The sequence below is a fragment of the Dendropsophus ebraccatus genome, chromosome 10 (genome assembly GCF_027789765.1).
Source record: "Dendropsophus ebraccatus isolate aDenEbr1 chromosome 10, aDenEbr1.pat, whole genome shotgun sequence".
NCBI lineage: Eukaryota > Metazoa > Chordata > Amphibia > Anura > Hylidae > Dendropsophus > Dendropsophus ebraccatus.
In genome coordinates, this window is record NC_091463.1 from 69,176,027 (window position 1) to 69,188,209 (window position 12,183).

Sequence of the window (12,183 nt, forward strand, 5' to 3'; positions counted from 1 at the left end):
AGCCAAACAGCTGTTTGCCATAGCCATGGCATCCATGTAAACCAAGAACCCAGCCAGAGGCAGGCATCTCTGTACACTGTGTAATGACTTTGCTGAGTTATTGTGCTTCAGCCCCATTCACTTAGTGAGCTGTAGTAACCCAGCATGGCCACTACACAGTGTATGGAGCTGTCTAGTGCTTTCTGCATATGTGGGTACTTGCAAGCAGCTGATTGGTGGGGATGCTGAGCGTCAGACTCCCTCCAATCAGATATTGGATGTTTGGAACCCCTTATAGAAAATAAAAGGCCTGCTGGCTTTAGATGCACAGCGCGCTCGATTCTAACTCTTGATTGTGGGGCAACCATTTTAAAAAGTCGGGTAAGCTTCTCAAAGAAGATGGACAGTGTGCATAAAAAATAGTGGAAATGAAAATCCGTCACAAGAAGTGTGGTCTGGGTGAGGTGGTGGTCTTCATTCTCTTCACAGAGGTTTCACTGTATCTGTGAATGAAAAGCACAAGGCCTGCTTACAGTTTTCGTCAGTTCACATATTATAGATGAGCTTGCTGGGTGCATCACAAAATGCCACACATATATGTTCTGTATACATTGGCCTAAGGCCCACAGCTGTGTTCAAGAGTGTTAGAACCGATGTGGCAAAAAAGTCAAGGGTTATGTCATTCTGCATCAGAATGCTGATTTAAAAGAGAAGTCCGGCGAAAAGTTTTATTAAAGTATTGTATTGCCCCCAAAATTTATACAAATCAGCAATATACAATTACTGTATTACTGGAAATGCTAATAAAGTGCTTTTTTCCCTTCACTTACTACTGCATCAAGGCTTTACTTCCTGGATAACATGGTGATGTCACGACCCGACTCCCAGAGCTGTGCGGGCAGTGGCTGCAGGAGAGGATGATGATAGGGGGATGTTCTGTATCGACCCTGTCACCCTGCTGGTTTTCTTGCCGCAGCTCTCTTCCAGCTTGGGGACACTTCCCACAGCGTGCCTGCTCCCCACCCCAGGGACATCTCCCAGCTGGAACTACCCCCACTCCCCCCAGCTCAAGGACGCCTTCCTACCGCTGCAGGGGGATGTGATGAGTGGAGTCCCGTGCAGGAAAGGAGACATACAGCAGTGGTGGCAGCTGGCGAAAGACAGCGCTGGGTGCCGTCTAGTTTGAATTTGGCGCTGCCCAGGGGACATCCCAGCAGGTCCCGCCAGGTGGGGTGGGGGAGCAGGCATGCCAGGGGAGGTGTCCCCGAATGGGGGGAGTCCTGGCAGGGAGATGTCCCTGGGGTATTCAGCAGGCACGCCTGGAGAGGTGTCCCCGATCTGAGGGAAAGCAAGGGGAGTCCTAGGAGAGAGATGTCCCTAGGGTGGTGAGTGGGCACGCCTGTGGATGTGTTTCCTGAGCTGGGCGAGAGCTGCGGCAGGGAGACCAGGAGAGGGACAGAGCCGACAGTGAGCATCCCCCTCCCACCATCCTCTCCAGCAACCACAGCCCATACAGCTCTGGAAGTCGGGTCGTTACATCGCCATTTTATCCAAGAAGTGAAGCCTTTAGGCAGTAGTAAGTGCAGGGAAAAACACTGGGGGGATTTATCAAATATGGTGTAAATTGAAACTGGCTCAGTTGCCCCTAGCAACCAATCAGATTCCACTTTTCATTCCTCACTGACTCTTTGGAAATCAAAGGTGGAATTTGATTGGTTGCTAGGGGCAACTGAGCCTGTTTTTACTTGACACCATGTTTCATAAATCTCCCCCTTTATGTGCATATCCCGTAATAAGTGTTTATTGGTGATTTGTATAACTTTTGGGGGGCAATACAATACTTTAATAGTGGTACACGCAAAAAACGTTTTATATATTGCTAGGATTGTTGAGAAAATAATAAACCCATATTCACCTAACACCCTTCCCTGGGGATTCTCCTGTGGCCTCTTTGGGTCTCCCGTTGAGCCTTCTGACCGCTACTTCTGAGACGGCGACTCAGCAATGACAGCCCACTCAGCCAATCAGTGACTGAGGTGGGACAACACACTGCAGCCTGTAATGACATCTCTTATTGGGATTAGTGATAGTCACGGATGTCTGGTTATAAGAGTTCATTTACAGGCCAGCCTTACCTGAAGCACATTACAGACTACACAACAAAAAGATCATCTGAGCAGTACTCTCTATAGTAAGATGAACAGGACATCCTTGTGGCAGTGGCAGTATTTTCTGTTACCTATTTGTCTGGCAGCACAATGTAAGCAGCGATCACTTCCAAGTGTGTACAATAGAGCGTTCACCTCATGTTACTGCTCACTGTTGTAGTTACTGCCACAACATTCACTGCAGTACAAAAGTACATGGTGGCACATTATCTACTGAAGAAAATAGATTGCAAGAAAAAAAAATTGCAAAGGGGCGACAGCATGAGGATAATTTAATTTGTAATTTATTCTATTAAAAATTCTCAAGTCTTCCAGTACTTATCAGCTGCTGTATGTTATAGACATAGACATAGATATGTAGGACATATAGTAGCTAATAAGTACTGGAAGACATGAGATTTTTTTAATAGAAGCAGATTACAAATCTCTGTCACTTTCTGGCACCAGTTGGTTTGAAAGAAAACATTTTTCACTGGCGTTGCCCTTCAAGGCCCTAACGTACCGGGTGATTATCGGCCTAAAAAACTGATATTTCCCTGTGTAATAGGGCCAGCAACTGCCTGAAGAACAAGCAAATGTCTGTTCAATTTCACTATATGGGACTGGTATACAAAAGTCGATGTCAATATATACCACCATATAGTCAACTAATGACTAGGTTTGGGCCATTATCTTGCAGTTCTGCCATGTAATTACCCTATAGCAGGTCTGTTAAACAAACAAATATATGTATTTACATGGGAAATGGCCCGAACATAGTCACTAGTTGGTGTCATTTTGGCCATTGAAGTTAATGGGGCTGCTACCAGTACCTGATGGTATATGTTGGCGTTCCCTTTGATAGGATGCTGTGACATATGGTAAAATTGTGGTGTTTTAGCCTCCTTGTTATCAGTGGGGTTAATCCTTGGGTTATCCTGGCGCTATCGAATGTAATTTGCAGTAGATTCACACTGGAACTTTCCAATGAAGTTGAACTGGGTTGCAGACACCCTATTTACTTACATCGGAGGCAGATTGGGTGTTGTGCAGGCCAAACCTAACCTGTGTGAACATAGCCCAAGAGGTAGCAGAATAGAAACTGAACTCCCTTTATGTGCCTATTCTTTTATAAAAAGCTAATGGCTAAGAAAGCTTCCTGATATTAGATGCTGTTCCAGCTCCATTATCTATACCGAGCAGAAAGGAGCCGGGTTTAGAGTTACGGCAAAAATTGTCCGCCTGTGAGCCGGCCTGCAGTATTAATGTTCCTCTTCCTCCTGCAGAACTGACAACATGCACTAGAGGTCTTCCAAGCACCAAGAAAACAAGACTTGAGAGTCCGGGAGACAAAAGGAGCTGGGGAGGAAACACAGATACTGTGCCAATGCAGCAACATAAACGGCAGCCAGAGTTAGTGGAAGGAAACCTTCCAGTGTTTGTCTTTCCAACCGAACTCATATTTTATGCTGATGATCAGTCAACTCACAAGCAGGTGTTAACTCTCTATAACCCCTATGAATTTGCCTTAAAGTTTAAAGGTAAGTTTCACAGTAATATGGTTGACATTTTTTTTCCCTTTAATTTTAGCAAAGAGTTAAAGTGGCGGTATGTTCTCCTTCACTTATAATAATTTGGTGTAAAAGAAAAAAAAATTAAATGAATAAGTATTTATGTAAAATTTAGTGTTAGTCAAGGTAATTGCCAATTCATAGGGAAACAGATATATACAGAAGCGCTTTAAAGGGGTTAATAAAATGAGATATTTAATGAGCAGACAATGAAGGGGCCGCCACAGAAAGTACATTGTGCTCACTCTGAGGTTTTCGGAAACCCTGGGAAAGAGAGAGGTCGGTTTCATGAGACCAAGTTATTTTATCATGGAGATCAGAATTCCCCTTCAAACCCTACCCAGTTACGACCAGGCTGTCATAGCCATCCTGGTAGCCCATTTAGGAACATTGGAGTTTAACCTTTTGATGACCTGTACTGTTTGGGCTCTAATGTTTGGGCATTGCAGAAGCCATCACTGTCTCTAGTTATTCTGTTTTTGTTTTTTTTTGTGTTTTTTTTTTATTGACATGGCTGTACAAGTCATTTAATTCAAGAGAAATGGTATTTATAGGACACTATAAAGTAGGAAATAATTCCAAAGTATATGCCTGATGGAAAGCTCACACTTGAAGTGAACAGATCCTTTTCCCCCATATTTCCCCCTAATTGCTGATGAATGCCGTCCTTCATATTTGACCCTGATGGAGGTCTGCCACAGTTGACCCAATCCATCAAGAATCCCCATATCCATAAGTCATATGGGGTGAGGTTGGGTGGCAAGAAAGCCAAGCTGTTGGGAAATAACAGCTGATCACCTGTGCATCTGTGAAAGCCTAATTTAAGAAAAAAAAATACTGTTACTGCTACAGTGCCACCTATCGTTGATTTTGTGAACAAAACTTTTTTTATTTAAAGGGGTACTCTGGGCCGGGGGGGGGGGGGGTATTTTTGAGGACCCAGGTCGTGAGGCATGAGGTCCACTCAGCCAGTCAGCAGCCATAGTGGGTCCCGCCTCAACCACTGACTGCCTGAGTGGATTTCACACGTCACAACCCAGATCCCGCTCAGACCAGGAAGTGGCTAGGGACCCCAGGAACGGAGCGGCAGTATGCGGCCACCAGCCAGGGAGGTAAGAGCATGTTATTTCTTTTATCCTCCTCCTCCCTAGCACTTGCTAAAAAAATTTGTCTCTCTGCATTTCTCCTTTAATAAATGACAAGCACATCATCAGAAGAGCTACTCGTCATCTCATTTGGAGTAGCAGATTATCCTCCCTCTAACATCTGCCTGCAGCATCATTTCCACTGCGGAAACTTACATAGGGGGTGTAAATGTCACTAGGAGGGGGTAACACAGACTTTAGGTGGTGGTTATATAGTATTAGGGACTACGTGCACTGGTATGTGTTATCTTGCTTGGCAGGACTTCACCATTTACTTGGGAAGGGAGTACTTTCTGAACTTGCCAAAATGTTGTTACTCTGCATTGTCATTTTCCAAGAACACTTATGTTACGTGGTTCATAAGAAATGTTCCATGATGGGCGGAAAGTGTTTGCAGAGCATCTAAGAAGGCCAGACTAGCTATTTCTACCCCCAGGACCATGTGAAGGTAACTTCACAGACTGTTCCGACCCAGCCAAATTTATTCCATGGGTTTACACCATTGGACAGTCCTTAACATTTATAATTACAGTAGTTACAATCAGTCCAGCGGTGTATGTGAAGGTGCAGAAATTGCAGTTAAACAGCGATTCTGCCACATAATAGAGTTTCTATTCTCTTATTGATACCACTGTTTATTATGACGGTCATGTGACCTAACAGGTTGCATTATCATTTACCTTTACCGCCATGTTGTTATCCCCTGTGTTATTACATCACTGTTATTAAGATTTTTATTTTCCCACTATGTTGTGGCATATCTTTATTACCCCTGGATTGTGACATTACTATGTTTATTCTGTATTGTGATATCACTGTATGTGACATCTCATTCATGTGGTTTAGAGACCAATTTGAAAGTGTAAATAGAATTTGTACCTAATAACCTTATCTGACCACCAGGGGGCACGTGTCCACAAACCTATTGTAAAGTGAAGTAAAAAACCAGATCCAAACAGAGCACCTTGGCACTACTAACACTGCTAAAGCCTAGCTAGATTAAAAGCCCAATTGTACAAGCTGTTGGTGGTGCTGTATACTGATGCTGTATATTCCATGATATAATCTTGTAGTGGTAGAAAGGAAGGTGATTTCCACATTTTATCTTTCTACCACTAAAAAAAACAAAAACTATACTTACCTACTTTGCCCCCATCTCCATGCCTGTGTCTGTGTTGCACAAGGACCTGCCTGCTCAGCCAGTTAGTGGCCTCAGCAGTGTTCCACCTCCTGCCTGATTGGCTGAGCAGGAAGGTCCTTGTGCGACACATGTAAGTGCAGCACAGCAGGGGCCGACATGGACATAGTGCATGCGGCAGGGTGGGTAAGTATAGTTTCTTTTCTATTGAAGTGCACCACTGGCGCAATCTGACCATCTGCTTGGGTCTTGCTCCTGGCACCCTTGGCAAGCAGCAAGTCAGACTTTTCCCTTGCATCATCCACCGCATGAGAAACGTCATCCATGTAATACAAGGCGATCTTGAATCCGCCTATTCAGTATAATTTACTATTGGATTCATCTTCATATGCCTCTGCCTCTTATGTATTGTACATAGGCATGCCGCATCACGTGTCTATAGCTGCCAATTACCTGTATGAATATTCAGATTTACACACCTCCAGTATTTTACTGCGGATTTCACTTCCTCTACTACATGTGAAATCTGTCACATATACAACATAGTGCAGATTTTCTGGGGTTCTGTAAAGTACAAGACTATTATAATAATGCAGGTGTGTACTCACCTACACCCTCTTCTTTCTCTGCAGTCCTGTGCACATCCCCAAACAAGTACGCTGTTGTCGATGCTGCCGGAGCTGTGAAACCTCAGTGCTGTGTTGACATGTGAGTATGTTATAGTTGTGTGGATTATACTTCTCACTGCCCTTAGAATTTCAGCTTGCTGAATAACAGATATGAAACATGGAGCATAAATTTTGATGCATATTAATTAATTCATGTTTCTCATACATGAATTCACTAACTATGTGGGGTACTTAGCGTCTGTGTTGGCTTACATATAATCATCCACATGGATGTATCTCACATCTGCATTTTCTTTGGGTGTGAATAGAAATGTCTATCAATCTGGCATTGTTTACTATTGTACAGAAAGGCTGGAGCTAAATTGATTGCCATGTGGTACATCCATCGTTGCACCTAACCGATCCATTGGCTGGATCTAAAACCCTAAGTGCAGGGATTCTCCTTATGGTTCTTTGATAGCCCTTTGGGATGTCACATGTAATATATTCTAGAAGAATTGTTCCGACAGCATCCAATAGTGAAGAATTGGTGGAAGTTTATTCAAGCAACATACACCATGGCAACGTTTCGACCCAGAAGGGGCTTTTTCAAGCCTTGAAAAAGACCCTGCTGGGTCGAAACGTTGCCATGGTGTATGTTGCTTGAATAAACTTCCACCAATTCTTCACTATTGGATTCTGTCGGAACAATTCTTCTATGACAGTATATGGTCTCTAACTGGGATTGGAGACCCTCTGGTGTGCATCCATCTTCTACATCCTTGAGACGCATTCTCTAGCAATACAGGTGCTGTTGGACTTTCCACTATATGTAATATATTCTAGTCCTAAATCTAACATTGACACCTTCCAATGTTGAGTATTGGCAGTAAGCCCTTTCACGAATTTGATGTATTCAGGAAAGATCTAGTTAGTTATTATATGTGCTGATGTCATGCTTGGAATATGGGATAAAAAAACACTTGTGAGTATCAAAGCATGTATTATATAATGAATATAAAGAGACTTTACTGTACTGTGTGTCTTTCTTCCTTTCTTCCAGTGTTATCCGACACAAAGATGTCCGAGCCAGTCACTTTGGCGTCATTGACAAATTTCGCCTTCAAGTGTCCGAACAAAGCCAGAGAAAAGCACTGGGACGCAAAGAGGTAATAGCGACACTTCTTCCGTCAGCTAAGGAGCAACAGCATAAAGAGGAAGAAGAGAAGAGGATCAAGGAACATTTAGCGGAAAGTGTCTTCTTTGAGCAGACACCATGCCAACCGGGTGAGTGAAATTATACAAACATGGAGACATGGCGGGTTGGTGAATGAATCAATAATTCAACAGCAGTCATCTGGGAAAAACGGAGAATCAGAAAGTTTGACCACAAATATCCAGAAGTTACGTATGTGTAGGTCTCTGTTTATATATGTGTAGCTGATAGGATGGGAAAGTAATGCTGCATGTGGTGTGATTCTCCTGTCAAAGCAATCCACACCTCACCTCACACCTCTGACATTCAACAAGCAAACAATTCTATTATTCTAGATGTCAGAAATTCTTCCTCAGGACCCAGTGTGCTGATGGTCTTCCTCGGCATGGTTTGCATTGCCGCACTGATGATGCCCACTTTGGGTGAAATGGAATCTGTGGTGCCTCTCTACCTCCACTTAAGTGTGAATCAGAAATTAGTGGCTGCCTATGTTTTAGGTAAGACTATTGTGCTGGACACTAGAAGTAACGCTTCCTTCTGCACTGCAAGAATGCTTGAATCTGATTGGTTGCTGTGGATAATATAGACTACTGTAGACTTTATGCATGAGGCCAATTGTGTCGATCACATTCACCATCCATGGACTTGATGTCTCTCAATGTGAGTTTAGCAATCAAAACCGTGTGAACCTTGACTTTGGGCTAACATCATGTTGTGTTATCTCAGCAAAATCCACATTATGAGACATGTTTAACACTGAGAGAAGAACATGGCCATCTGTAATTAATGGATTTTGTATGATTATTACCAATCATTATAGGATTTTATAGTCGCACATTGGTGCATTTCTAACAATTTCCTAATACATTTCTGTAAGGAAGAGTAGTCAGGGGAAAGTCAGATTCTTAAAGGCATTTTCCAACCATCCTATATACTAACATGGAGAAAGGTCTGACAGACATTTGCATTGGAAAAATTCATGTACGTACACGTGCAGCCTTTGGGAGTCCTGGAAAACATTGATACAACCTACAGCTGTATCTATATTTGTTCTGGACTCTTTAGGGCTGTGTCTAACTTCTACAGCCACCTGTAATCAAATGCCGAACAATCGGACTGGAGCAGGCCTCAGTTGTGCTCATTTCTAATCCCCTGTAGTCTACTATCAGTGATTGAAAGACAGGGGCAGAAAACCTAAGGGCCTATTACATGGCCCAATATTCTATATAAGTGAGCGCTGGTCTACTACATCGGCGCTCGCATACAGAGCCAATTACACGACAGGGATGCATATATAGGAAGTAGGAAAGCAGTACTTTACCTCTCCATACTCGCTAGCTTGCTTCCGACTTCTCCCTGCATTCTCTGCAGTCGCCGTTAGCGCTTATAAAACGACTCTAAAGTGACAAGTCGCTCAGCCAATCATTGGCCAAGATGGGACAGAGGATTGGTTGCTAGGGGCAACTGAGCCAGTTTCACTTTACCTCATGTTTGATAAATCTGATTCCACTTTTCAGATTCTTTGAGGAATGAAAGGTGGAATCTGGTTGCTAGAGGCAACTGAACCAGTTTCACTTTATACCATGTTTGATAAATCTCCCCATTTGTGTCTAAAATGTTATGGATGAAAAATTAAAAAGGTTACTCAGAATTACAAAAACATGGCTGCCTGCTTCCAGAAACAGTGCCACTCCTCTCGTCAGTTTGGGTGTGGTATTAAAACTCAGTTCCACTTAATGTAACTACCATTTAAAAAAAAATTTGACATGTAATAGCGACATGTCAGAAGTAACCTGTTTTCGTGGTTTAGGTATTTTTGTGTGCACCAAGATGGCTGAGCTTCTGTATCCTCTGCCATCACGTGACATGGTTTCTGGACCAAAAGGGTACAGAAAACACCTTAAAAAACGCCATACACACAGCAATGGCGTATTTGAGATCACCAGAACCTTCCCATAGAAGTCTATGGGAGAAAAATGCCACAATTTGCCAAAAAAACGGCACACCCTTAAAATGGTGCGTTTTGAAAAACCTCAAAAACACCAGAAAGGCGAGAAAAACTCCACCCCAAAAAAATGCCATATGTGTTAGTCAGATCATAAACTTCAATAGTGTTTTTTTTCCTCCCACATTTTAAGGCAGTGTGAAGCCAGTCTAAAGGAGTACTCCGGCGATATAAAAAACAAAAAACAAAAGGCTGCCAAAGTGAAAGGATGTTGTTACCTTTAAATACCTGTCTTTCATGACAAAATTCTGCCCTTTCTGGACCCTAGAGACTGTTGCTGTCAGCTCTCTTCAGTTCCTGATACTGTATCTGCATGCAATCCATGAGCTGGCCCTGTCTGGGATGCAATGCTGCTGAGGGTGTAAGGGGGCTGAATGATTTAGCGCTAAAAAAGCATGTGTCAGGGTAAAACCCAGGCATAGGGGTAGAACAGGGTGAGGTGAGTATGCTGCAGTTTAGTTATAATTAGGCCATGCTCACATGGCATAAGAGACCGGTCAGGTAACGGAACGGCCGGTCTCTGAAAAGATCATCGTTGATCATAATTTTGGCTGCAGCACGCTATGTAGCGTGCAGTCGGAGCTGCTCACTCCACAGTGTGCACTGACAGGGCTCCGGCCGGGTTCCCATAGGCAACAACGGAACGTATATTTTCGTAATAATCACAGCCGTTGTACAACGGCCGTGATTTTACAAAAATATACGTTGTGTGAACATAGCCCAAATCATAATACCCCATAAAGAGGACCTGTCACCCCCCGCGCCGGGGTGACAGGCTCCCGACCCCCAGATAGATCCCCTTATAGTTACCGCATGTCGCCGAGTCCCGCTGCCGGAGCCGGTCCCGGGACGGATATATCCCGCTGAGAAGCCAGCGCGCACGCTGTGGAGATGGGTCTGGCGTCCATAGAGAATGAATGGAGCCGGACTCATCTCTGCTGCGCACGCACGGCTCCATTCATTCTCTATGGACGCCGGACCCATCTCCACAGCGCGCGCGACGGCTTCTCACCAGGATATCTCTGTCCCGGAACCGGCTCTGTCAGCGGGACTCGGTGACATGCGGTAACTATAAGGGGATCTATCTGGGGGTCGGGAGCCTGTCACCCCGGCGCGGGGGGTAACAGGTCTCCTTTAACGTTAGAAAAGTAAAAATTTTAAATATCACCTAATATCCTTATTACATGTAAACCTGCATTACTGACATCATTGTGATGTGTGCGGTGCCAAAAACTCAAACAGTACTGACCCCTGGATTGTCTCTGCTTTGTTTTTTGCAGGTCTTATAACTATGGTTGTTCTGAGAACATGAAGGTTTTAGTTCACCTGGACTGTGACAGCGTTTGTTCACTTCATCATGTGGACCGCATTCAGCTGCTGCTGCTGTGGCGGTGGCGGCCCTCTCCCTCCATACAGACGTAGCAGTGGTTTTAAGGAAAATTGCAGAAACATAATCTATTTTAACCGTGTATTACTGTAACTGAATGGTTGAGAACATATTACCGGTGAATTTGTTACAGAGAACCAAGATTCTTTGTTAAATGACGTCTGTGAAAGAAATCTGAAGATTACTGCATTTTATATGTATGCCTATACGATACTTTTATTGTAAAATGGACGGTCATTTTCTACATTTTGTTTGTGTTTCATTTTTCATTAATAATAAAAAAAAAATAATGAAAATACCATGTCATGCCATCCCTGTACCATGTGACATTGCAGGATCCGCGTGTGCAGACATAGTAACGTGTGGAGGGATTTTTTATTAGGAAAATAGTTTATTTAAGCAGGCGGATGTATCCAATGTGAGTCATTACAGGAGTGATTGTAGACTTAGAGCGTTCCTATTGTGGAAGTGCAGTCAGTCCAAGCTCCATAGCAATCATTTGGAATCTTACTCCTATGTCAAACACTAATACCTGTTCCTTCTCATATTAGGGTTTGTTCACACTGGGTAAAAGCAGGGGACATGTGAATTCTTTGAGCGAAGAGCGGAGGCACACGAGGCATCCCATTGACACACTAAGGCAGGCAAGATTCCACGGCGGGGTGAACCTTCCCCTTACAGGGGGAGATTATTGTCCTTTTACATCAGTCGTGTCAAACTATGGCCCGCGGGCCAAATCTGGCCCGTGGTGCCATTATTTTTGGCCCGCCACACTTTTCATTGCTGTGTTAAATCTGGCCCTTCTGAGGTTGCAGCAGATTATAATATGGGTGGTCTGGATGGCTGCTCAGACCGCCCGTATTATAATCTTGTGGGCCACAGGCTACTACATAAGAGACTTTTTTAGGGACTGGCTTCTATATAAGTCACTATTGGGGAGGGCTGGCTACTTTATAAGACTGTTGGAGAGTGCTGGCCACTATATAA

The 12,183-nt window shown here is 43.7% G+C and overlaps 1 protein-coding gene across 3 annotated transcripts in view; it reads left to right on the top strand.

Moving 5' to 3' along the window:
• Positions 1 to 11,461, top strand: part of MOSPD1 (motile sperm domain containing 1) — a 31,766-nt gene extending 20,305 nt beyond the window's left edge. For 2 of the 3 annotated variants that reach the window (XM_069943166.1, XM_069943165.1), the window contains exons 3-7: positions 3,413 to 3,667; positions 6,613 to 6,688; positions 7,652 to 7,875; positions 8,140 to 8,301; positions 11,090 to 11,460. In XM_069943166.1, coding sequence (XP_069799267.1) covers positions 3,514 to 3,667; positions 6,613 to 6,688; positions 7,652 to 7,875; positions 8,140 to 8,301; positions 11,090 to 11,121 — 648 coding nt within the window. In that variant the 5' untranslated portion in view covers positions 3,413 to 3,513 and the 3' untranslated portion in view covers positions 11,122 to 11,460. Of the gene's footprint in view, positions 1 to 3,412; positions 3,668 to 6,612; positions 6,689 to 7,651; positions 7,876 to 8,139; positions 8,302 to 11,089 lie in introns of all 3 variants that reach the window. The other variant, XM_069943167.1, reaches the window with a different exon arrangement.
• The last annotated feature ends 722 nt before the right edge of the window (positions 11,462 to 12,183 follow it).